This window comes from Solanum verrucosum, unplaced genomic scaffold (assembly GCF_900185275.1).
Source record: "Solanum verrucosum unplaced genomic scaffold, falcon-dt-bn FXZP01000183.1, whole genome shotgun sequence".
Lineage (NCBI taxonomy): Eukaryota > Viridiplantae > Streptophyta > Magnoliopsida > Solanales > Solanaceae > Solanum > Solanum verrucosum.
Window position 1 is genome coordinate 126,931 of NW_026020430.1, and position 27,072 is coordinate 154,002.

At 35.0% G+C, this 27,072-nt stretch overlaps 5 protein-coding genes across 6 annotated transcripts; 4 read left to right on the forward strand and 1 right to left on the reverse strand.

Moving 5' to 3' along the window:
• The first annotated feature begins 269 nt into the window (after positions 1–269).
• Positions 270–4,759, forward strand: LOC125807825 (RNA polymerase sigma factor sigA-like). Its single transcript, XM_049487556.1, has 9 exons — positions 270–1,075; positions 1,782–1,980; positions 2,102–2,194; positions 2,305–2,433; positions 2,554–2,607; positions 2,682–2,759; positions 2,978–3,040; positions 4,053–4,165; positions 4,333–4,759. Exons 1-9 carry the CDS (start codon positions 396–398, stop codon positions 4,439–4,441), a joined length of 1,518 nt encoding a protein of 505 aa, XP_049343513.1. The 5' UTR covers positions 270–395; the 3' UTR covers positions 4,442–4,759.
• A 766-nt stretch (positions 4,760–5,525) lies between these two features.
• Positions 5,526–10,203, reverse strand: LOC125807751 (zinc finger CCCH domain-containing protein 56-like). 2 transcript variants are annotated; one of them, XM_049487491.1, is made up of 3 exons: positions 10,148–10,203; positions 8,380–9,212; positions 5,526–6,047 (listed from the first exon to the last, which is right to left on the reverse strand). In XM_049487491.1, exons 2-3 carry the CDS (start codon positions 9,167–9,169, stop codon positions 5,764–5,766), a joined length of 1,074 nt encoding a protein of 357 aa, XP_049343448.1. In that variant the 5' UTR covers positions 9,170–9,212; positions 10,148–10,203; the 3' UTR covers positions 5,526–5,763. The 2 variants fall into 2 exon arrangements, with proteins under 2 accessions (XP_049343448.1, XP_049343447.1); XM_049487490.1 differs by lacking the exon at positions 10,148–10,203 and adding an exon at positions 9,700–9,865.
• Positions 10,204–13,015: 2,812 nt separating this feature from the next.
• Positions 13,016–16,227, forward strand: LOC125807976 (WEB family protein At3g02930, chloroplastic-like). The gene is made up of 3 exons (XM_049487737.1): positions 13,016–13,070; positions 13,539–13,743; positions 14,010–16,227. Exons 1-3 carry the CDS (start codon positions 13,054–13,056, stop codon positions 16,182–16,184), a joined length of 2,397 nt encoding a protein of 798 aa, XP_049343694.1. The 5' UTR covers positions 13,016–13,053; the 3' UTR covers positions 16,185–16,227.
• Positions 16,228–17,374: 1,147 nt separating this feature from the next.
• LOC125807972 (inositol-tetrakisphosphate 1-kinase 5-like) lies at positions 17,375–18,498 on the forward strand. The gene has a single exon (XM_049487733.1). It carries the CDS (start codon positions 17,426–17,428, stop codon positions 18,377–18,379), a length of 954 nt encoding a protein of 317 aa, XP_049343690.1. The 5' UTR covers positions 17,375–17,425; the 3' UTR covers positions 18,380–18,498.
• A 3,523-nt stretch (positions 18,499–22,021) lies between these two features.
• Positions 22,022–26,502, forward strand: LOC125807896 (heat stress transcription factor A-1b-like). The gene is made up of 3 exons (XM_049487644.1): positions 22,022–22,441; positions 23,804–25,109; positions 26,129–26,502. The coding sequence occupies exons 1-2, from the start codon at positions 22,202–22,204 to the stop codon at positions 25,031–25,033; spliced, it is 1,470 nt and encodes a 489-aa protein (XP_049343601.1). The 5' UTR covers positions 22,022–22,201; the 3' UTR covers positions 25,034–25,109; positions 26,129–26,502.
• Positions 26,503–27,072: the final 570 nt, after the last annotated feature.

The following is a 27,072-nucleotide window of genomic DNA, read 5'->3' on the forward strand; positions in this document are numbered from 1 at the left end:
TTTCTCGAATTTTTTCATGTCTGGTGAAATTTATGTTATGAAGATCCATTTTGTGAACTAGATGATTAACACAACTGGCTTCACTCAACCGGCTAATTAAGGATTAAAGTAGCATAAATTTGCTGTTTTCATAGCTCATAGATAAGTTGATTGGTCAAAAAACTCGCGGTAGCTTGTTTATATGAATTCTCTGCTTACAATCCTTACTTTAGAAATTAATTAATTCTAATTTTTTGTATTGTTTCTTATTGTGGACTTCCTGCCAGAAGATTGAGAAGGGAGATTAAATTTGAGAATCAACATAGCTCTTAGTCATCAGCTGGTATGGTTGTAATTCAGAAACCTTGTTAAACGCGGTGTATGGTCTTGGATTTTAGGTAGGTGTAGTGCTTGTGATGGCCATTGCTGCAGTTATCGGACTCTATGCAGGAAATAGAATCCTAAGCTCGTCATTTTATTATTCTGATCTTACTGAAAAGTTAGCTTGTAGTGGTGATCATGCTTTGATCTGCAATCCTACTTGGAATGTGATCAATGCTAAGAAGTCATCCAATTATAGCGCCGGCTATGTTTCCAATCGAAAAAAACAATCTGTTAAGGCTGTTAAAGAGCATGTGAACATTGCATCTAATCATTCTGATGTGGAGCCAATGGTTGAAATGTTCAAAAAGCTGCAGAATGAAAGCTTCAGTGAAGAAGATTCAGTGGAGGTTCTTCTTCTGCTGCAGAAATCTATGCTTGAAAAACAATGGAATCTTTCAGCTGAGAAAACATTGGCAGCTTTTCCACCAAATGAAAAGAACTGTAAAAAGAAGATGCAGATCACTTGTTCAGGGACTTCTGCTAGGCGGAGGAGAATGGATACTCGTAAAAGAGTTCAAATTCCAAAAACTTCAGCTGCTGCAAATAGTGCAAGCAAGCGACTGAGATCTGTTGTCGGTCCAGAGCTACAACAAAACCGTTTGAGAGGTTACATGAAAGGTGTCGTAAACCAAGAACTGCTTACACATAAGGAAGTCGTGCAACTATCCAAGAAAATCAAATTTGGTCTTTATTTAGAAGAACAGAAGGCCAGGTACTAAACTCACAACTCCCTCCAACTGTGCCACCCCTACTTTCTCAAACATCAGAACAGACTTTAGCAGCTGATCTTATCTCTTCAGTGAAAATTACTATAAAGAACTTAAGAAATATTGTAGAAGAGTGAAATATACTGTATGAATTATACTTTTTACCCATGAGAAGCAGAGTCATGAGGTTAATCTCTCTTCTCAAATACCCCATCCAAACGTTCTGTTCCGAGTTGGTCCAACTGCTTTTGATGTTTTCCTAACATTGCTTTCATAATATCGGAAGTCAAGTTGCTACCAATGTTTTAGGAGTGCTTGAAACTTATTATAAGAAAGAGTTATTAGCCTTTATGAATGCTGTGAGACTGAACCAGATTCAAGACAGTCTTAATGTTGCTAATGGTAGCTAGCTTCCTTATCTAATAAAAAATGAGGTAAATAAACAGGATGGAGACAGAATGCCTGAGAAGTGTTTAGATAATCTAAAGAGTTACTACTCCTTAGCATGTTTCTCCTTAATTGTCAAAATGTAGTTGTGCCTTCTTGAAGGCTATGATTTCAATGTTAATGACAGCTTGGCTTCTTTATCTCTATCACATTGAAGGGAATTTTTTTTTATTAAATTGATAGTGATATTTTGGACTAGGTATTTTCTTTCAAAATATGTTTTAGATTAATTACCCAGCTTGTTTAATCCATGGAAAATTTTAGTCTGAAGGAAAGATTGGGATGTGAACCTTCTGACGATCAACTCGCGGTTTCCTTGAAGATGTCTCTTGCTGATTTACGATCTACATTAATGGAGTGTTCCTTGGCCAGAGAAAAACTTGCAATGAGCAATGTTCGTCTCGTCATGTCAATTGCACAAAGATATGATAGCATGGGTACTGAAATGGCTGACCTCATTCAGGTAACTTTTTACTGTATGAACAAAGCTACAGATACAGAACTTCTTGCATTTGTGCATAGGTTATTATACTGTAAAATCAAACGTGGCACTTCTTGAGGAAAGTTCCTTCACGTGCATGTAGGGGGGCCTTATTGGACTACTTCGCGGGATAGAGAAATTTGATCACTCAAGAGGATTCAAAATCTCAACTTATGTTTATTGGTGGATTCGTCAGGTGAGATTACTATTTAGTTTTGTTTTTCAGTTTCTTGAAAACAACACAAGTTTGTGTTGTAAAATCACGAGGACCTTTCATTACCTATTGGCTATTTCCCCATTTCTCAGGGCGTCTCCCGAGCATTAGTTGATAACTCGAGAACCTTAAGACTGCCCATACATCTACATGAAAGACTGAGTTTGATCCGTAATGCAAAAGTCAAGCTTAAAGATAATGGAATAACTCCATCAATCGAAGTAAGTTCTGTCAAAATGAATTGATCGATATCATACTCTGAATGTTTCTAATAAAGTTAATTGTAAAGTATAACACTGTTCTTTTTGCTAATTTGCTTGTGTTTTTTCCTGATCCATCAGAAAATAGCTGAATGCCTTAACATGTCCCAGAAGAAAGTCAGGAATGCAACTGAGGTATGATTATCTTATAGCTTTAACATTTCCAGTTCATTTAGTACAAATTGCTTCTAAAATATTTCTTTTTCTAGGCAAGCAGCAAGGTGTTTTCACTTGATAGGGAAGCATATCCCTCTTTAAATGGCCTTCCTGGAGCAACACTTCATAGCGTAAGTCCAAACCATAATCTTTGCAAAAATGTATTCTAGATTTGCATTTGACAGCATTCTGGGTTTACTAAGTAATCCAAGACCGCCACTTTACAAAATGTACATATTGACTATCAATCTTCTAGAAAGATTTTAATCCAAGATCTTGAGGTCTTAGGCCCTTCTTTGTATGAGCCATTTTTCATCACTTATGTTTCATGGTCTACTTTCTTCTGCAGTATATTGCTGATAATCGCCTGGAGAACAACCCGTGGCATGGAGTTGATGGATGGGCGCTCAAGGTAGGTTAATGAAGAGACATCCTCACAATTTATTATTAAATATTGAACACATGAACAGTATTTAATATGTGACTTGTTTTCATATGTTAATGAATTTAACAAAATTAAACTTTTGAGGTATTTTGTCCTGATTTATCCCCCTCCCTTAAATTACAGAGGAATTAGTATTAACCCTGGTCCCTGGTAGATGCATGCCTGAAAGGTTCCTAGTGGCAGTTACTACTATTCTAGCACTAGCTCCCTGAATGAGTCTTTCCTCCTTGACTCAAAGTTAGGTTCGATTTCGATAAGTCAACTCATAATGATGGTTAGTTTCCCAGTTATAATTTTGTGCAGGAAATATGATCTTGGTCTACATTCTTTGTACCTTTCCATCACTATATTTGATTGCTGTGCTACCATAAAATCTTGTTCCCTTAAATTCCCTTCTTTTTGCGTTGCTGTGGTTTTTCTCTTCTATAACTAACTAGAACTGAGCCTCAATCTCAAACTAGTTGGGGTTAGTTTTATGATACTTCAGTAACCATATCACACCAGCAATCCAATATTTGAAAATTTAGGCTCTCTAGCACTAGAAGTTATAGATTCTATACTGTTATACAAATCTCTAACAAGACTAGCAAACTAAACCTGAATCACAATTGAATGTTAGTCCATATGGATCCTTTTTTCCCCATTTTGCCTTAATTATTTTATGCTGAGTTTGCATGTATTCCAAGAGACTCTAGGTCTTTTTAGACAGTTCTTCCCTATGATTAGGTCTACCTCCTATTTTCACTTGGGATATATGTAAACAGATTGGTAGTAATGATAACACCCCAAATTTGGGTCTGAGGATACCTGTGATATCAATCATGCTTCTCCCTACCTATGTTTCCCAGGAAGGGATGTTCTCTGGGGGTGCCTCCTTCGACGTTACATTTTTCTTTTCTTCTCATCTTATTTATCAAGACATTAACTTGAAATGTCTTAGAGAGTGAAGAAATCATGACTGACTTTATCTGTTTTGCAGGATGAAGTAAACAACCTCATTTCTTCAACTCTTAGGGAACGCGAGAGAGATATTGTCCGACTGTACTATGGTCTGGACAATGAGTGCCTTACCTGGGAGGATATTAGTAGAAGGTAAGAGCCCTAGTAAAATTGACTCTTTTAATGTAGTTAGCTAAAGATAAAGAAACTATACATGTTTAAATTCACAACAATTTGAACTTGGTTTGAAAAAATTATTGCTACGAAGTTTCTTATTTTGTTGAACCGTTGCTCTAAATTTATTTTTTCTTTCTTTACAGGATAGGTTTGTCCAGAGAAAGAGTGAGGCAGGTTGGATTAGTTGCACTTGAGAAATTAAAACATGCTGCCAGGAAAAAGCAATTAGATGCAATGTTGGTTAAACATTGAGTATGATCGTTGAGACCAAACTACAAATGAACTGTACATAGAATGTAAGGAAACCTGCATCTCCTATTTTATTTTCTTGATGAGGAGAACAGATGAAGATCAAAGGGACATTCTTCACCATCCACCTGTCCCATGCCTCCAAATTCGTCCGAGAAGAGTCAGAAAGATGTAGTGAAGATTTTTGTGCATCATATATTTTAGGATGTATCTGTGTTTATTGAGATAGTAGGTAGGTAAATGCAAATACTGTATATATGTTCTTTGTGTTGACTTATTTCATACACTTCATGTGATAATGTCCATTTTATATGATGTATCTTGATGAAAAACACAGTTCCTAAAATGTTAATCTGACTTTGTATACAATTTTAGTGGTAGTAGAAGAAAATATTTAAAATAATATTGTCAAATTTATTTCCTGTAGTAAAGAAAGTAGCACAACAAAGTTGAAATTTGAGCTCTTAATAGATTAAAAAGCTGTCTGGGAAGTGAAATCGGGTATAACAAGTCAGAAGTTCAAATACAAATTGTGTTATTACTTTTTTACTAGTATATAAAAGGGATGGAGTAGTTCTGTGAGCTTTTGGTATGAATTGCCACTTGATAAAAGCTGTAGTTTGTTTGATGAAGCTTCTAAAATCAACGTATCTTGAAGAGAGCTACTTTTGAGAAGCAATTTGTGTTTAATCGATAGATTTTGAAAATACTTTTGCAAGACAATTAGCATTCAACCAAACTTTTTCAAAGTGCTTCTAAGTACATTTTTCTGAAAAGTGATTTTGGAAAAAAACTACATTTATTTTCTCCTAAAAGCTTGATCAAACACCTTACTTTTTTAAATTCACACTTTTAGCCTCCCAAAAGCTTGGCCAAACAGGTTATAAGTTCCTTGAAAATATTGAGTTGGTGTTCTTGAAGATAAAACCCATGACAGCATAGACACTTAATCACATGCAATGCCTGTGCTAGTGAGAGGAAGCTGACTGAGACATTATGGTTACCCAAAAAAAAGAACCTATAGTTTGCACTCTGCATTTTACAGGGTTCTATGGACTAAGGCACATTGAAAATCTCCATGCAAGACAAAGGCTCAAGTATAGAGATTTTAGCCAATCATCATTCTTACAAAAAAGTTGTGAATGATACAGAAAAGTGATTAAACATTGACTGCCTAGCAGCTATCTAGTTTGTAGCTCTAATACAACAAGGTTCAGAGGGGCGAAAAAACACTAGGTAAAATTCCTTTGGATGCAAGGCTGAAAGCAAACCTTGGCTATTTAGTGTCTTGCTAAACAGATCAGTAGTTAATTAGGACAACTCCTTCATTCGATGTCATCAATCCAGTCGCCATATATTTTACTAATCTTATCCGGGCCTTTCCATTTTTTAAAGAACCTTTGGCCAGGCCTATCAGCTATGCCAGTTGGCCTTTGTACCTGAACACCCTGCCCCAGATGATAAACATCTGTGTGGAGTGCTGGAATGGTTGAAGGCAATGTACTTTCTGTTGCTCTTGATGGAACCCCGCCCTGCTTTAATTCTGGAGGAACAGAGACATAATCTTTGCCATCTGTTTCCGCAGGTCCTCCACCAAACTTGTTCAGTTCTGCCACAAAATAACACAAGTTAGTAGTTTGCACAGGATCAAACGGAAACATCCAACAAAATTTTGTAGTCTGGTCAAATGAAACAGGACAGCTATAGTTAACACAGAAGACCTCTGAACAATTAACTGAAAGATGACCAAACAATTGCACATTTAAGAGTCTTAGCATATAGGTCTTACAATCACGCAGATTATCTTTACCCTTAACCATCATGCAGGCACTCTTTTCCGCAAAACCAGACAGCTCCAAGAGTACCAACTTTTAGTCAACATTCAACTGCTTCCCTGATACTTAAGGTTCTCTTAGTAGCAAAACCATTGCCATGATTATGTCCGCATTTAGTGAAATTTATGAAGTTGATACCTAAGAGGCTCTCCCTATTGCACATGAAGGTATTGACATAAAACGTATACCACCAAGTTCCAGTAAATTTTTGTCTTCTTCTTCCTTTCAAAAATAATCAAATATCTAACCATTACCTGGAAAACTGCAATCCTTATTACTTAACATGCTCTCCAACTAATCTCTAGGATGTTCCCCAGTCTCTGCTGAAATTATTAGATTCTTCCACATCCAAGGTCTTGTGACTGCGCAAACTTCCAATCAACCGGCTCAAACCTTCTAATGACCTTAGTTCTTTAAAATCTTCATTTCATAGTCGTTGCATTGGCTCATCAACCAAATAACAAGATTCAGAAATTCAATTCCTTGGTCTTCCCCTTTTCTGTTTTGTTGGATATAACAAAGCCCACCTCACCTACCAGGAGCCAAACAATGACTTTTTTCCACTTTGCTCCTGCAACTCGAGTCCAACATCGCGGTTGGAGGTGGAAAGCCCTTTCCACTAGGTTATAAACTACTTCCTCTCAATTTTTTGGATGACTAATAAATCTATCTGGAGCCACCAGCAGCTTCTGAAACTCAGTAATGATGGGGCCACCTCTCTACTCTTCTTCACTTAAATATACTAGACTTAGTTTCCTTGACGCAGGGATCGAACTTGTGACCTAAGACACAAGTCCCTCAACCTTTGCCAATTGAGCTAACCCTAAAAGGCACTCCTTTCTCTCAGTTTCATCCAACTTATACAAAAGAAAAGAAATTCAACTTCATCCTAAATACCTATATGATGCCAATGAATAGCATCAACACGGAATATTGAATATTACATGCCATTTGGAGTTGCTATTCATTTTATCTTGTTTTTGGATAGGCACATGTTATTGTTAACCCAATAGTTCCTTCTTTTTTTTTCTTCGATAAAGTACACCTTCTGTTTTTTTATGTATCTTGGTTTGACTGGGTACGAAGTTTAGAAAACAAGGGAGACTTTTGAATCTTGTGGTCTTAAACTAAAGATGTGTATAATGTACTGAAATGTTCTTTGAATCTTGTGATCTTAAACAAGAAATGTGAGATGTTAGAATTAATGAGTTACCAGATATAGAAAGTGTCATTCTTTTCAAAACAAATTAAAAAGGAAAGTAAGAGTGTAAGACACATAAATTGCAGCGATGGAGTAATAATCTATTGATATTGTGGAGAAGAAGTATATTGTATAACAAAAAGTACAGAGACTTAAAAAAGATATGGATTATCTGTATACACAGGGGTACACCAAAAGTTATAATCAAAATCAAGAGCATACCCTAATAGTTGTGAAGTCGTATTTTATCCCTTGGCACAAGTATTTAAAGCCTCATCTATGTAAAGTCAGACATATTCACCTAATATTCTAACCATACATATAAAAAATGTAATGAGTTTGGTATCTGATGTCATTCAACAGATAATCTCATATATAGAGTTATCAATAAAGAGAAGGAAAATGACGAGAGTGAGTATAGTTTTAAGCAGACTAGTTGAGAACTTTCCCAGATAATACTTTCATAAGTATTGAAGTGATCCTATATAGAAAGAAACTTCAGTCTCTTTACTGGTATTTTCAGCTTGTCTAATTTCAAGTTTACACATTTAAGATGACAAGGCAAGTCTCTGTCCAACATAAAAGATAAAAGGAACCTAAATACACTCATCAACATGCATTTTCACATAGCATTCCAGCAAGCCAAAAATCAATATAAATCATCAATATTAAGCAATCTCATTATAAACATTGATAGATGATAAGATAAGCTGCTGTCCACCAGAAAAGATGGGCCTTAATACACTTTATCCACTTGCATTTTCACCTAAACAAAATTTAACCAAGCAGATCAACAATTGCAGCAAGCCAAATCAATCATAAATCATCGATCTTCAGCAATCTCAGTGTATACATTGATATCCTATCTCCCTACACCAGAAATAAGCAAAAAGTTATATCCATACCTGCCACACCATGAGCAAAATGACACTTGCTGCCAAACGGGCAATAACCAGTAGTCTCCCACTTATTACAAATTCTTGTCTTCCAGTTTGAAGGCTTTTGGGTTGCTCCAGTAGCATTATTTCCAAATCCACCAACAGTAGGAGTCACACTTATTGCAACACTCTCTCTAGACCGTGATTGTTCATCGTGAAGGAAAGTGCAACTATCTCCATAAGGACATCCCTCTTCAGTGTAGAACTTCTTGCAGTGCCTCCCTTTAGCGGACCTTTGAGGCTCCCCACGTAAATCAGGAGAGCTCAATATTGGTATCTGGTGTTCTTCTCTCAGTTCCACCATTACTCCCCGCTCATTTTCATGTGCAGCTACAATCTCTTGCCAATTAGGAGGTGGTTTGCGAAGCTCCTCTATTCCATGAGCAAAGTTACAATTAGTAACATAGGGGCAGACACCAGCACGGAACTTACAACACAATTTAGTTTTAAAGAACATCTTTCCGATTGCTTTAGAACTACTGGTGACTATAATGCGAGCATCTGAGTCCTGCACATTCCTTGACTTCTTGTTAGGAGGCTCACTCCCCGACCGGTTTTGTGAATGCCTACCATCCTGACTGGAATTGGAAGGGGTTTCACAAAAAGGACCAGTGTTCCAGGCTTTATAATCATCCTCAGTAGCCCAAACTGCCTGGTCAGAAAAATTAGGACCCCAACTGTCATAACCACCACCCCCGGCTGTGGAATCTGGGATCACATTCCCTCCAGCAAAACCAGCTTCACCCGTAAAATCCATATAAACAGCAGATCTGACTACCCAAAATGTTCAATTCCCAAAACTGATAAAATAGAGTAATATGACATACAAAAACAAGAAAGCTCAAACCATGAGCAAAAAGATTACACACTGACAGCTATACCTCAAAAGAATGAGAAAGCAGGAACCTCAAACCAACACAAAAATCCCAACACACTTATTGTCCATAAAGGAAAAAGAAATAAGAAACCTTCCTCTTGAAAATAAGGAATTGGAAGCTAAAAATCCTACCTTTTTCACTTGATTGTTACAGAACAACCAAAAATTTTCCTTTAGCGGGTACAACCGTTCCCTAATTCAAAAAGTATAGTACAACAAGTAATCAAACAAGATTGACCAACTCTTGCTCGAACACAATGCACTTCAAAAACCCTAGGTCTCATTAATTACTAACAGAAGAAAAGAAAGAAAACCCAACAAACCCAGATGGAAAAACAACAGCTACAGAAAAGGAAATTAGGGAATTCAAGATTAGTAAGTGTAGAAACAGTTGATTAAAGTTAACTCACATAAAGGAAACAGAATCTCACGACTAAAAATTGGAGTTAACAGAGATCAGATTATGGGATTACGATGCTTGATTGACGAAAATGGAAGAAAACGGGAGGAGCGGTGGTGGTGTGTCGTCAATTCATCGGACCTTATCTCCGCAAAAATAGCAAATGCCACTGTAAATCGGACAACTTCCGGTAAGATGATAGATTGTCTTAAATAGGGATTTATTTATTTACTCTAATTTCCTTTAGGGCTCCCATTAATTGAATTCACACTAAATAAACCTCAAATTTTGATTATTTTTTTTCTTTGTAAAAAAAAATAAAACAAGTAAAAATTACACAATAAGTATTATAGATATAATTATTTTCTATAATTTAAAACTATCAAAATTAAAACAGCTGAAAAACTTAAATAATGGCGAAACAGATTGTTAGAGAAAAGCACTAATAGTACGCTCACCTGAGATAAGAAGAAGCTATAAAATTCACATAAATGCAAAGTTAAGAACAAGAAAAAATGTAGAGAGTAGAGACGTCTCAGAGAGGAAGATGTTTATAGGTGAGTTATTTTTTTATCGAAGAGGATAAACTTGACGGAGAAATCAAGTGTAACTATCGAATAATACAGAAAAACAATTGTAAAGTGGAAAACTTTAAAATAAAATGACGGGAATAACCTCAAACTGAATGTGAATTCTAAAAAGCATACGCGTCGGCAAAGAGGTGTTAGCTATTCCCTTTTATTAAATAGTACTAGTTAGGGTATTCACGATTTGAATAAAAATCGATCCAAACTAAAAAATTGAATCAAATCGATAAAATCAACCGATTTTATGGGTCTGGTTTGGTTTGGTTTTAGATTTTTGAAAACCAATGGTATTTAGTTTAGTTATGATTTTATTAAAAAAATTTTGAAGAAATAACCGAACCAAAATGATGAATTACATACATATATTTTAATAATATGCATATTTAATATATTGTTTTTATAAACAATTTTAAAGATCTTATATATGTTTTCATTAAATTTTCTTTATAATTTACTTATTGAAAGCAAAAATTCCCAATGTGAAAATATTTAACTTATTGATTTCATGTATATGAGTGTCAAGGAACTGAAAATGTTATTGTCTCGTCCTTCTAGGCCAATATAGTGAATTTTAAAACTTTATTCATAGTAACTTCAATGATCGAAAATTCAGTAATTTCAGTCATTCTAACTATTTTTCGTTCTGAATGAATTGTTGTCACTTTTTTTCACATTATGAATGAACTATTTCTTTTATTATTGTGTATGGTTAATAACCGAATAACCAAACCAAACCAAACCAAACCGAAACCTATAACCACCAAATTGATAAATGTATATTATATTTGGTTTGATTTTGATAATTTTAAAACCGATTAAGTTGGTTTGATTTTGGTTTTGACCAATAACCGATCCAAATCGATCCGTGAATACCCCTAGTACTAGTGTTTGACACATGCGTTATATGTGTGCTCCATGTAAATAGTACATATATCGTGATTATATTAAAATTGAAATGTAACAAGTAACATGAAATCTAAAGTGGAAAAATGCAAGTTGAAAATCATTGAAAGTAAATATGAATTTATTTACTCCATAAACTTTAGAAAGTTTTGAGGGGTTGACAAAAAATAAAATTCACCCGAATTATGAAAATTTTAAGGGCTCCTAGTAATTGAATCCATGCAAAGAGAGGGGAAGTTGACTTCATAGAGAGGGGGAGATTGGAGGTGAGTTGTTTTTTTTATCGAAAGAGGTGGCTGTTTATTAGGTCGAAGGAGGTGAGTTAGAGGACACGATTGAAGGAGAAATCAAGTGTACGAGATGAACAATAAAGAAAAGCAATTGTAAAATAGAAAATCTTTAAATAAGATAACATGAATACGTTGAATTAAATGTGAATTTCATAAAGCACACACGTTAATAAGAAGGTGCATCTTATATTTCGGCCTCTTATTAGATAAAAAATATTAGTGTCCCACATGTATGTTGATTATTGCACTTATGTCCCGTACAAGCATATATATTATAATTACTTTAGTAACATAAAATCTACCGTGAAAAAAAAGTATAAATTGAATTTTTATTTTTCGATTTACCTTTTTGACTCAAATGTTTTTTATTAATTCTAGTATCTCAAATTCTCTTTATTTTTCTATATATAGGATTTTTGATCTTGATTTGCACGTGTCATCGCACCTTATTAGATTTGTTGGACTTGCACGCCAAAAAATTGTATCTAGTAATTAAATGGCGTGGTTGTGTTAAAGATAATATTGTCCCCGCTACATTAAAAATTGGGTCCACTTTTGCTTATTATTAATTTTAATATATATATTTTTTTAGAATGAAGTAGACCATATTAATTTTAATATCTTATATTTAAATACATAATTATTTTTATTTATAAATTTAACTTCCGCATTCAAAATATATTTATCGACTAATCCGGAAGGACTCTTTATGTGCTTTGTTGTAGGGACAAGAACAAGGTCCCATCATATCAAACGTACTTATATCAATTTAAACTTAAAGAATGTCAATAGTAGTTAACAAAAATATTGAAGAGGGTGTATGATTATTGATTACTTAATAAAGTTGGTTAATTCTGTATAAGACTATCCTTTTCCTTTCTGTAAAAGAAAAGTAAGCATTATAGAAATAGACCATTTGAAAACAACACCAAACCTGCTTGACCCATTCTTCATCTTTTATCACCTGCAAAAAGCAAAAAGAAGTAGATAGATAATACTCCCATTGTTTCTAAATTTTTTTTAATAATTTCCAATTTATACGACACATTTCATTTTCCAAGACAAAAAAATTGCTCATGAAATCTTTAAATGTTTTAAAATGAAATTTATATATTTATAAACTAAGTAAAATATACTAAAATCACAATAACGGACAATTCAAAAGACTTATTTAAATTTCGAAATTTGAAATGTGTTACATAAATTGAAACAAAGGGAGGAAGTTATTACTACTACTACCCCTGTAGCTAAAGCAAACATACCTCTTTTCTAAAAACAGGAAGGGTAGCCTTGTAAATTCCTCCTCCCAATTCAAAAGCTGAAACTGATATAGGAAAATAAATAAATTAGTATAACTGCTCTAGTATGGCTGATCACCAACCCAAATGATCTTTTTTTTCTCTGTAAATTTTTTCCCTTTATCCCATCAGTGCTAAAAGTAACATTCTTGATATAATTTCACAAATCTATGTGTTTATCTCTGTCTTGCATTTTTCTCCTTGTTATGAAGACAAATGTCAGCAAATTTAGCAGCGAATTTCCTTTGTGTTAAAGTAGGATTCTTGTTTTTCTTCAACAGCCAAAATGTCTACTAAAATCAAGTAAGTGCTTATGGATCTGAATTGTGAGTTGTCTTTACAATTTTAACATGTCTGTAACCGTTTTTTTTTTTTGGGCCCTCTTTCTTGGAAAGTTAAAAAAATTACCTTGTCTATGATTTTAAGCATCTTGTATTTGAATGTTGCCTTGTTATGGTATCTGGCTTGATCTAAGGATCTAAAATTTCACTCAATTTGGCAAAGTTTTCTGATGCATCTACTTCATGATTGGTAATGTTGCCCAAAAGTGAAAAGAAAACAATAAATAAGGAGAAAAAGATAAGTTGGATACTACATTTTGATAAAAAGTTTCCAACTTTGGCATGGATTGTTCTAATTTCCTTTGCAAATTACTAATTGGATGCTGTGGAGTTGGGGGTGGGGGATGGGGTTGATCTTGTGATTTTGCTTTGTTAGAATTGCTTGGAGTATCAGGTTTATCTAATTGTGGTGTATTTGAACTTGCACCAGATCAACATCAAGTGGAACTCCTAGTAATTCGACACCAGTAACTCCGCGGATCAGTAGAGTGAGCAGGGGAATAGCTAAATCTGATGCTGATTCGCCCTCTTCACTGCAGAATTTGCATCGTTCAGTTGATAAGACTGTTAGATCTGCTATAACTTCTAAGCCTTCGGTGGAACGGCGGACCTCTAAGATCAGTACTCTACCTGATGTGAGTTTCTCAAAATCCATTTGATGTTATGTGTGTAAGGTGATGTAATTTGAGTTGCATTGCCTTGATCATGCTATGACATTACGTCGAAAAAGGTTCAGATTCTGAATGTCTGTTGGATTAGTATTTGGATGCAGGAAAAACTAGTTTTCATCAAAATAGAGAAAGTTCTTCACTAGTGTCTCGATGAAACGTTTTTTTTTTTTTTGTCTTCTATAACTTATGCATTATTATTTACATTACCTGTTTGATTTTAAACTTATCAGAAAAAGCCAACGCGGATCCTGAAGCCATCAGAACTGCAATCTGAATTAAATGTTGCTCGAGAAGATCTTAAGAAGGCCAAGGAGATGTTGGCTTTGGCTGAAAAGGAAAAAGTGCAAGCTCTTGAAGAAGTGAAGGAAGCTCAGAAATTGTCTGAGGAAGCAAATGAGAAGCTGAGAGAAGCTTTGGTAGCTCGAAAGCAAGCTGAAGAGAACTCTGAAATTGAAACGTTTCGTGCTGTTGAGATGGAACAGGTGGGGATTGAAGCTGCTCAAAAGAAAGAAGAGGAATGGCTGAATGAAGTCGAAGCTGTGAGGAACCAACATGCTGTGGATGTGGCTTCTCTCCTCTCTGCTACACAGGAACTTCAACGTGTAAAGCGAGAATTGGCCATGGCTTGTGAGGTAAAAAATAAGGCACTTAGCAATGCTGAGGATGCCGCAAAAATTGCTGAAACTCATGCACAGAAGGTGGAAATCCTCTCAGCTGAGTTAGTGAGATTGAAATCTTTGCTTGATTCCAGGATTTCTTGGAATGAAACGGAGGTTAATGAGAAGAATAAGCTGGTGGAAGACCTGAAACTTGAGATAGAAACACTGAAAGAAGAACTCGAGAAAGCAAAAAGTTATGAAGCTCAATTGGTGGAAAAAGAAGCTATTGTGAAACAACTTAATGCCAATTTGGAGGCTGCTAAGATGGCTGAATCTTACGCTCATAATGTATTGGAGGAATGGAAGAAGAAGGTCGAAGAACTAGATGCTCAGGCTGAGGAAGCACACCATTTAGAGAGATCTGAATCAGCAACCCTTGAGTCGGTCATGAAACAACTGGAAGCAAGCAATGATCTGGTGCATGATGCAGAATGTGAGATTGCATATCTCAAGGAGAAGGTGCGCATACTGGAGATGTCAATGGCGAGGCAGAAAGGCGATCTTGAGGAATCAGAACATCATGCTCAAATGGCTAGGGAAGAGGTGTCTGAGTTGAGAAAGAAGGTGGATTCTCTTATGTGTGATCTTGAAACAGTGAAGGAGGAGAAGATTCAGGCTTTAGAGAATGAAAAACTAGCAGCAGCCAGTGTTCAAATACTGTTAGAAGAAAAAAACGAACTTGTAAATGATTTGGAAAGCTCCAGGGAGGATGAAGAAAAAAGTAAGAAGGCAATGGAAAGTTTGGCATCAGCTTTGCATGAGGTTTCTTCAGAAGCAAGAGAAGCCAAAGAGAGGTTGTTGTCTAACCAAACTGATCAACATGAACATTATGAAACACAACTTGAAGATTTGAAGTTGGAATTGAAAGCAAAAGAGGAAAAGTACGAAAGCATGCTTGACGAAGCAAAAGAGAAACTTGATGTTCTTACCAATTCCATCGAACAATCCAAAAACGGGCTAGAGAAATGGAAGGCTGAGTGGGAGGAAAAGGAGCTTCATCTGATGAGTTGCATGAATAAAACTGAAGAAGAAAATTCATCAATGGAAAAAGAAATCAACCGGTTAGTAACTCTGCTCAAAGATGCCGAGGATCAAGCTTCTGCCAAAAAAGACGAAGAAACTTATTTGAAGAATTCCCTAAGGAAATCTGAATCTGAGGTGACTTTTTTAAAAGAGGTCCTTGGTGAAGCAAAAGATGAAAGCATGAGATTGAAAGAACGTTTAGCAGACAAAGAAACTGAAGTGCAGAATATTTTTCGCGAAAATGAGGAGCTTCGAAGTAGAGAAGCTGCATCATTAAAGAAAGTTGAGGAGTTGTCAATGTTGCTTGAAGAATCATTAGCCAAAAATGAACCTGAAGCAAGTGTAGAGCTTTCTGATAGCGAAAAAAACTACAACATGCTCCCAAAAGTAGTGAAATTATCTGATCAAATAGAGAAGCCTAAGATGGAACTTCCACAAGTCAAAATCACTCCACATGATGAAACTGATCTTAAGGCCTCTAAAGTTATCGATAATTCAAACGGAAAACTAAATGAACTTGAGAGCAAAGCAAAGGCAGACGATGATTTGGGAAAAGATGAGCATAAAATGTGGGAAAGAGAGGCAGAACAAGAAGAAAAATCAGAGTTCTCTGAGAATGGTGGCACATCTCCTAATAAGCAGCAAAATCAGAAGAAGAAAAAACCTTTGTTTCATAAATTTGGAAGTCTACTGAAGAAGAAAAACACCAGCAGCCAGAAGTAATTGATCAGTTTATCAACTGTTTTCTTTTTTTTTTGTTTATATTTTCAAATAGGGGCTTAATTACATAAGAAAACAAAAGTTGCACTATCTTTAGTTTTCTGTTCTTATTATTTGGAGGGATTTGGTTCTCAATTACAAGTTGTCATGTTAGGAATATCCTTAATATTTTCCCCACCATTTCTTTCAGCTTTGTTTGTCTATTATATTTGGTTTCTCAATTGCACATGCTTTCAACATTTATCTCAGTTAAACTGGTGAGGTTATATTTTTTTTGGTCTTCCACCCTATGTACGGTGTTCTTATTGGAGTTTAGACTAAATTAGAATTGCATACTACATGGCTCATTCTGGGGATGACACTCCCTACAAGATTCTCTCAGTTACTTCTTCCGTCTAATACTTTTATTTGTCATGTTACACTTTTCAAAAGTCAATTTGACTAATTTTCAAAGTTAAATTAGATTACATTAATTCGATAATTTAAATAAAAATTTACGTATTCAAAAACTATACGAAAAATACTATAAATTGTGATTTTTTGCATATCAATATAGTGAAAAAATAATCATAACATTTAGTCAATTTTTTTTATAGTTTAACTCTAAAAAGAAAACTATAACAATTAAAAATAGACGGAAATATTATTACAATGAGGTAATATTCTGAGCAAGTGTCCACTAATTTTCACTTTGAAATACAAATCTTTACTACAATAAGCTTATAAATTTATTTATCTTATTTTAACTTACACATAATTTGAAAACGAAAACGTAAAAAATAATTTAGTATCTAAATTAAAAATAACTCAAATATATTAAATCATTTTTTAATCTTATAATTTTCAATATATCATCTAAAAAATTAAAATTAAAACTAAATGTTAATAAATAAAATAGAGATATTTTTTCTAACGAACTAAAGAAAAATAAAAAAAAACAATAATGTACGGACTAAGATACCCTTTCTAATTAAAGAATTGGTGTCCAATCAAGTTTGGGGGGCCGTGGAGGACTAGGAATTTGTGTCATATGAATCAAACTAAATGTTTCAAAGTCCTGAATATCCCCCCCCCCCCCCTCCCCGCCACCTGCCACGTGTCACGCTCTAATTTTTGCTCCCCAGAAACACTAGTAAAACGAATCTCTTTTATCAAACTGCCACCCAAAATTAAAAGTCAAAATCAAAATCCCCTCTTCAACATTTTCTTGTTTTTCATCTCTCAATTCAATTCGATAAACAGCTATGCCTGAAAGACGATTTCGCTTTGGTTACGTACTTGCATCGAAGAAAGTGTCAAGCTTTATTCAAGATTCACTCATCAATCACGCCCAAGAAAATGGTATTGATCTAGTCCCAATCGATCTTGACAAACCATTAATCGAACAAGGTCCTTTTGATTGTATATTCCATAAGCTATATGGTCCAGAATGGAGGAAACAGTTAGAAGAATTCGCGCTTCAGAACCCAACCGCCATTATAGTAGATCCAATCGACGCCATTGAAAAGCTTCACAATCGGCTCACAATGCTCGACGTCGTTAACGAATTGAAAATCGCCGGAGATAACGAAACTATCGGAATCCCTATTCAGATTTTCGTTGGAGAAAATTCGGAATCCCTTTTAGACGCTATTACTAGTCAAGGGTTACATTTCCCTGTCATTGCTAAGCCGTTGATTGCGAATGGTTCTGCTGATTCTCATCAAATGTCTTTGGTTTTGAAGCCGGAAGGGTTAGAAGGGCTGAAACCCCCAATTGTTTTACAGGAATTTGTGAATCACGGAGGAGTTATTTTCAAGGTATATGTAGCTGGGGAACATGTGAAATGTGTGAAAAGGAGGTCATTGCCTGATATTCCGGAGGAGAAATTGGGGATATTAGAGAATTTGATATCGTTTTCCCAGATATCTAATTTGACTGCTCAAGATCAGAATGATGATAGTTTTGCTGAACTGATTGAGAAGGCGGTGATGCCTCCATCGAGATTTGTGACAGATGTGGCTAATCAGTTGAGGGATGCTTTGAAGTTGCATCTCTTTAACTTTGATATGATTAGAGATGAAAAAGTTGGGAATCGATATCTTGTTATTGATATCAATTATTTCCCTGGCTATGCTAAAATGCCAAACTATGAGACTATGATGACTGCATTTTTCCTAGATATTGCACGCGAGAAGCTAAACAACGAGTCTCGTTAGGCTTCTGATGATCATTATAGGCCAGTGTAGTGGTTATACAGTTAGCCTTTTACTCTTTTATTTCAATGGCAGGTAACAAATTTTCCAGAAAATGGAAAAAGCTCAGCTGCAGATGATGCTGAAGTGTTTGAAATAAATTGCCTGCATCTTGAGGTAGATGTGAATCAAAAGAGGCTAACTGCTCTAATTTCGTAAAACTGTAAGGTGAAGTCTACTGACTTTTGGGGCAATTGATGCTTCTCTTTCATTCTCGTTTTTTCTTAAGTTTAGTAAATGAGATGTGGAATAATTTGGAACCGGTTGATAATACTTCAAAGTTTCAACTGTTATGTTGAATGAAGTTTTAAATTTTGAGGAATTGGTGTTTTTCAATACATGTTCAATATTGTGATTGCTCGAGCCATTTTTCTATCTTGTTAATTCCTTCAATATTTTGGTTGCCTTTGTGGGTAATTGGTTCAAGCAATCGTAGAATTAGTATTTTGTAGTCTTCTAAGATACATTTGTTTTGTTTTATTTTTCATGCTTCTTAATGCAATTCCTTATGCTTAGTAGAGGATGTCGTTGATGGCTAGAAAATTTGGTGTGTCCTGGGTTGGTGGCATTGTTTCTTGAATGGATTGCGATTTATGGTTCACTTAGATCACACTAACAGTTAACATCAGGAGTTAATTATTCTGGTGTGAGAAACTGAATGTTAGACCATACCAATTGTTTAAGGTGTCACAAACCTTATCATTTACCCACAGGGCTTAAATTTCCAGATCTACAATGTACAAAGCTTAGGTACATCTTAATCCTAGCCGTTGTCATTAAGTGGGCACCTTCTAAGGTTGAATTTGTGCCTAGACATCCCTGCTTGAACCCATTACTCATATAACTAGTCAATACATTAGATGTGGTTCGACACATAATTAGCATATATGTAGATATAACAGATTAACATCACTTAATTATAACTTCTGTCTGTAAATTAGTGATGTAAGAATGGTTCTGGGGCTTGGCGGTTAAATGGTCGGGGACTTGCAATATTTTGGGACAATGTGCTTGTTACAATTGTGACAAACAGTGTTATCTGAAGTACTGCACTTGTTATCCAAAGTGCTGCGGTAACTTAGTGTCTGCGCTAGCGTTACTCGTTGGTTCTTGTTGGCAGAGATGTTTAAGGAAGTTGATGTTTCTGCATCACAGCTGATGTTGCAATTTATTAATTGAGTACACCAAGCATACTCTATGAGGTTCGTTCTCCCTCACCAAGTCTAAAGATGTGAAGAACTTGGGTACCTCTTTGTCAACTTCACTCAATCAGTTGGCTTCTTGTTGCTGCACATTGTTAAGAAAAATTGAGTACATGTATTTAAGCCAAGAAAAATGAATCATATTCCTTATGTACATGTTCATACCATTGAATGAGCATTCCTTGTTACTTTTTGGTACAATGAAAAATACTAACAAGTTCTAAAATCGTTCATAAGAGTAAGATCTCCATTTCCTTAATTGCATTCTCCTATATAGACAAAATTTCTGCATATATGTGACCTTCTGTTGCGCTGTTGACTTCCAACAAGTATCTGCAATCTTCAATAATTGATCTTGAAGGATGAAGTTCTATGTCATCATGTTCAATAAGCTTTACAAGCATGTGGGGGAAGAAAGACGTGTATGTATAGGGTGGATATAACAATAATTATGCCTCAATTTTAAACAAGTTAGAGTCGAATATATGAATTTTCATTTCGTTCATATTATCTCATTATCTTAATAAATAAAATAAAATTAAAAAAATACGTCAAAAATATATAAATAATTAATACTTATAATAAGAATTTAGAATAAATGACTGTTATCTAGCTTACCGCAATTTTTCCAAACATCCTTCTTTGTCCACTTCTATCCGTGGAGGAATAATGTCCACGAAAGGAAGTACCACTTTCTTGACTTAATCAGAATGATTTTAAAGTCGTGCAAGTAATTTCTCAATACTCAGCTAACTATAAATGATTAATATATATGTCGTAAATTCAATGTTTAGGTGAAGTTAGTAATTTTTTATCTTTCTTAAGGTAAACAAATTTTGAAGTGACAGAAAAATAAATTGTAATCACAAATAAAATATGAAGAAACATAATTTATTGATCAAGATTATGAGTACAATTCTACTCCCCCTTGATTAAGATATTTAATTCAAGGGTCATTTGTGGCATATTTTTCGAACTAAGATGATTTGAATTTGATCCTTATGAATATTTTATGAATTTGAGGAATATTCGAGATGCTTCTTTAAGAGAATATAATACATTTTATATAAACATAAGCTAGGAATTGAAATAGGTTTGGTATATCTTCCAAAAATTCTAACCGGAATCAATACATATAGTATCCCAACTAGAATTGAAAACGTCTTACACAGTCATACACATTTTCAATGTCTACAATATTTTATAGCGGATCACAATTATTTCCTATGGTTTTAAACCTATTTTAATATGAAAATAATTTTTAACACCTCTCGCCGCTCTATCGTAGATTACCTCCTACTTCCTCTATCATTTATGGTTTGGTTGGTTAGCTAGAGAGGTACATTATCCCCACAAGATTTTGCATTTATGTATTTAAATAAAAAATAATGTCTAGTTCCTTCCTTCTCTCTTTTGTATAGACATGAATTATATCAAATTTATGCATAATAGAATATTCAGAAAAAGTAAGGATATTAGCCATGAAAAATTAAATAACTAATTTCCAAAGCCAACCCTCTTAATAAACAAATTTTCAAAAAGAAGCAAACAATTATTTTCAAATTATACAATATACACTATGCGATAATAACTTTTAATACAATATTCCCACATTTAACAAGAGATTATGTATTCATTTTTATATTACTACGAACTTGTCTTGCGAATCACTACATTACCTCTAAAACCAAATCGACCTCGTTAACAAAATCTCTAATATAATAGTATTCCCTTACTCCTATTTAGTTAGTAAAAAATAAGTTTTATAAGTTCTTTAAAAACTGTAATTAATAAGGAGAGGATCAGATTAGTTTTATTTTATTAACTCTTCAGTTTTTTTAATCACATTAGTTTAATTTTAATAACTAATTAAACTTTATTTACGTGTCTGTGCACTTTTAGAACAACTAATGTTTGATAAATAATCATCAAAGAACGTAGTGAAGCAGGCAATTTGCTTGACCTCTCAATTTTGAGTTTTAAATATAAAAAATATCTTTAGTAAAAAACCTTTCTCAAATTAATTTAGGTTGCGTATCGATTAGTTCGACTTGATTTAAAATTTTTTGAGTTTTACTTATAATCTATTGGTTATTCATTATTATTTGATCATTATCAATTAAGATTTTATATACCAAATAATATAAATATAATTTAATAATTTAATAAGGAATTATTAATTAATCCATTAAAATAAAACCTCAACTATTAAAACTTGATTAACTTTTTTTAAAAAAAAAATCATTACCAATATCACTAAATTAATACTCATCAATAAATTTTTTTTGAATTCGATTTTGAAGCTCTAAAATAAGCCAAAACTCGGCGCTCATTCGAATTAATAAATCAAAAAAATGGTTGACAAGTAAATGGGAATAAAAGGGGTGGACGCATTTATTCTTTGAGTAATTCAGTCTGCACTCTGCTACTTTCTCTTTATCTCTTTTTTTCCAAACAAATTTTCTCTCTCACCATCTCCTCGAATCGCGAGACCTACAAACCATTTTCTGGTGCCTCGTGTAACTTCTGCTTCTTCGCATCTCTATCTGTGTATACCAGGTGAATAAACAGAGCAACCGTCAGAATGTCGCCGGACGGCGAAAAAACTATGGAAGGAGTTCATGAGATAGGAAATCCGCTTCCGCCTTTTCTGAGCAAAACGTATGACATGGTGGATGATCGGTCGACGGACTCTGTTGTGTCGTGGAGTAAGAGTAATAACAGTTTCGTCGTATGGAATGTGCCGGAGTTTTCCAGGGATATTTTGCCCAAGTATTTTAAGCACAATAACTTTTCCAGCTTCGTCAGGCAGTTGAATACTTATGTTAGTAAATTAATAAAATTCTTCTTTGTTTCATCGCTCTTACGAAATTTATGCATGTTCGTGTTTGCAGAAATTTACTTAAACCCTAAATAAACCACTTTTTTTTAAGTGTTGAATTGGATTCTGAATGTAGCTAATGTGCATCGGTCTGAATGAAGTTGAAATATACTAATAATTTTGAGACACAGCTGATTGCTATGGTGATTGTTTCTGCGAGATTTATTTACGTTTTTTCTGTTGTTTTAGGTGTTTTTACTTGGATAGGTTGTTTTGTAGCTCTTACTATAAGATATCTTATTTGTCTTCTATCTGTTGATATCTTATCCTGAGATTATATATGATTAGCACATTGAGTTGGAAAGATGTTGCAAAATTTGAGCAAATAGGCAAAAACTTTCTATCTAATTAGAAGAGAATTTCTGATTAGTATATTAGTTCAGAATATCATTCAAAGGTTTCATTTACATTTGAGTACTTGTCCTTCCTGCTATTCAGTTTCATAGTTAGCAAATTCTGTGCTGCGTAAACCGATTATTAGTTGGCCATGGCGAATATCTTAAATAGAAAAACTGGGGGTGACTTGAGGCAATCACTATGTATGCAAATGTTATCTGTAAAAGGACTTCTATTTATTTAGAGAAGGAACGCCAAGGAGGTGCAAGGACAAAGTTCCTGGAAGCTCAAAGGTTTGCAGGGTTGGTAAAGCAGACTTAATCTCCTGGAAGTTTATGTTTAGGGCCTATCTTGAATTCAATATTTGGAAGATAAATGGTAATTTCAGTGTTTGGTGTGTTTTGCAAAGTTGGGTTCAGGGCTTGTAATGTTTTCTCATGGGATAACAGTATTCCAACAGGAAAAAAAGGTCTGGTTTACCCCCACCACAAAAAAAAACAAAAACAAAAATAAGAAACATCAATATTTCCATTTATAATGTGTTTGTTGCATGTGCTGAAATATTGACTAAATTGTAAGCAAGCAAAGACATTTTTGTTGGAAAAAGTTGATATATACAAATCACTACAAGTATTACAATCTCACATGACTCCATTCCCAATTTCTTATTTTAGCAATCCAATCATTTGCTAGTCCTGTCTGCTGAATAACAATTTCAAGACATCAAATGAAGTGTATCTATGTGATACTGCAACAATTCTGTCCAGGTTTCAATGTTCTAAGTAATTGATTGACGATGAGAATCTCTTCTAATTATGACGAGGGAATTATTTTCTTGTGTAATGCAGTTAATACTTAATACAGTGTTGTCATTCTCTGTTGTCTGTGTATTTTGGTTACAAATATTCTTTGTATATGTTGGGCAGCCTTTACTCTTTTTACAGTTTGCTATCCCCTTTCATCAACCAGGGTTACAAGAAGGTTGATCCAGACTGCTGGGAATTTGCAAATGAGGGATTTCTTAGAGGCCAGAAGCACCTCTTGAAGACTATAAGTAGGCGAAAACCCTCTCAAATGCAGATTCATCAGGAGACTGCCTCCCAAGTGCAAAGTTTATCTGTTGGATCTTGTGTTGAAGTTGGGAAGATTGGAATTGAAGAAGAGATGGAAAGGCTTAAAATAGATAAAAGTATTCATATGGAGGAGCTAGTCAATTTGAGGCAGCAGCAGAAGGCAACAGATCACCGCTTGGAGAATGTTGGGCAGCGTCTTCAGTTAATGGAGCAAAGGGAACAGCAAGCGATGACATTCCTTGCTAAGGCCTTGCAGAGCCCTGGCTTTATAGCTGAACTGGTTCATCAACAGAATGAAGGTAAAAGGCGCATTCCTGGGATGAATAAGAAGAGGAGATTCCCCAACCAGGAAGAGGAAAATTATGCAGCCAAGCAGGTCAGTACTTTGCGTGACAGGCAGATAGTCCGTTACCAGCCTTTAATGAATGAGGCAGCAAAAGCATTGCTGCAGAAGCTCCTGAAAACTAATACATCTGGTAGGTTGGAGACCATAGTTAAGAATACACATGGTTTCTTGACTAATCGTGCCCGGTCTTTTGAAAATACATTAGAGACTGGTGGTATATCCCCTCATATTTCTGAGGTTACTCTTTCGCAATTGGCAACTTCTTCACAATCTCATCTGATGTCAGATTCAGGATTTCCATTCAACTCTAGTTTATCTGTCATTCCTGAGATCCAGTATTCGCCTAGTCTAGTTCCTGGGCAAGCCAAGGTCCCTCAGTTTCCTGAATTAAATGCGCTCAACTCTCAGACAGACCATGTGAACCCTGAATTTTCAGGACATGGGTTCAATACACCGGAAACTCTTGAAATAACTGACCTTAAGCGACCGGAAACCGGGGATATGCCATACATTGAAACAATGCAAGATATTGTGGATGATGTAGCATCTATTGTCCCTGATGGATTTTCTATGGATGATGTCTTTTCGGACGAGATGCCCAAGCTTCCAGGCATAAATGACATTTTCTGGGACCAGATTCTTTTAGCAAGCCCTCTCACTGGTGATAAGGATGAGATTGGTTCTCTAACATTAGAAGATGGTTTAGCAAAAGAAGAGGATGTTCCAGAAGTTCAAGAGAGTGATTGTGATAAACTGAAGCATATGAGTCATCTTACTTAACCGATGGGACTTCTCGCATCAGGCTCTCATAGTGAATGAAATTGTGAATTTTAGTTGAATCCGGAAAACATCAAAGGTAGAAATTTTGTTTGTTATTCACTATGATGAGCTTATTACTTTCCTGTCCCTTTGACAAACTGTTGCAAACTTCTTACCATTTCTTTTAATTTTGATTTTTACACAACATTTTCTTTTATCCGAAGTTTTTTGTAATTCTAGCTTATGTGAAAAACTTATGCGTGCATAAATCAAGAGAAAATGATAAAATTCTCTCTTATGATTTGGGGGAAGGTCTAAAATGGTCATTTATATATATATACATCCAAGTAGTTTTAGCCTTTCATGTTTACTACCGTTGAGCACTTTTGGTCTCTATTATTATTAGAATACTTGGTGGTGTTAGCTTTGATGCAGTTGACTCGTGAGAGGCATGGTTACCAATTAGCCGTTTAAACTGAAGAGAACCATCAGGATGAACTTCTCCAGATTTATTCCCCCCTATTCATACCTTAAGAAAAATCATTTTCAAGCCAATTAAATACACCATTCGCTTTCTTTGACCCTCAGTTGTATGAATTAGCGAATGGATCAACTTTTTTTTATCTCACTTGTACCATCAGTAACAGCCTTAGTACGTGACTCTGTATGCTGCTAACATAGAGGAAATTCACTTACAGGTTTAGACCAACCCCCAAACATAAGGGACTAGTTTTTTCATTTTCTCCATTAAAAACGAGGAATCTCACTTTCAATGTATAGATCTATGCAACTCTGTATGCTGCTAACAGCCTGCTCGTTGCTTGAAATCTCTTGTTGAGTTAATTCTTATTTTGTAGTGGGAACAGAGATGCTTCATTGATTTTATATCTTAACATTCTGCATTATGTGGGTGGGTGGATGACATCTCGAGGTGGAGTCAGGTTTCAATATTTCTCCAATTCCTTTCAGGACCTTCTATTCTTAGGTCTAGTATGCATGCTTTAATCTTTAAAACATTGTAGTTTTGCTTTGAGCACAACTACTAAAACCTTTGGTATGCTTAGAGAGAGCATAGGGGCTTTTAGTTTCTCATCATGTTTCTGTGGTTTTTGTCAGGTGAATGCGCTGTACTGGTGGACTGACCGCAATGCCTTTCTGGGGGGACTGGTCTTCACCACAGATGAAGTTTTGAGTAGAAAGATATGTCATCTGCCTAATGCATTTTGATTCAAACACTTTGAGTATTTGGATATTCTAGTTACCATGAGGGGGCTGGAAAGGTTGCTAAAAGATTGTCACTGGTGGTATATATAGAAGTTTTTAAACATAATAGAATGACAATGAGGATTTGATTCAGATGTAAGTATAACTTTCAAGAAAATGTGATACTGTTAATTTGCAAAGGTTACTTTAAGCAGATTTCTCCCATCATATAGTCGATTCTCTTTCCAGATATGATGAGCTTAACAGTCATGAACATATTTTCCTTTCCCAGTATCTTATTATCAGATTAATATTTGGTCATTCTGAAAGTCCTAAGTATTTGTGGTCGTTTTTAGTTTGCAGCCATCAGTTTGGTTATATTTCTCTTTGTTGCTTGCTATTTTATGAGAAATAGAGGAAGAACCTTTATTTGCCCATGTGGAAATGTTTCATTTGGGTTATGGTTTGGTGTAAACACCGTGTGGGTAAAGTTTTACCGGATTACCAATATTTGATGGAGATTAATACCCACTCTGGTAGCAGATTAGTCCTCACATACACTCAATTGTGATAGATATCAGTTTTCTCGATTGAATGTGGTCAGAAAGGATCAATCACAATAGCCAATAGGTATTTGGTTTTGCCTGCCTCTGGTTAGACGTTGGTAATATCTTTTCTTGCCTGTTGAATCAATTGATTTTTGCCTTTGTTGGGATCAGGTGGATGCGTGGAGCTCAAGAAATAAATAGTTGTATCCGTTTGGTTATGTAAATTATGTATAGAACCACTAGTCTAGCAAGGACGGAAGAATGTCAGTGAGCTAAGGGAGGACTTGGAGGATAATGCTGGGATGGTAT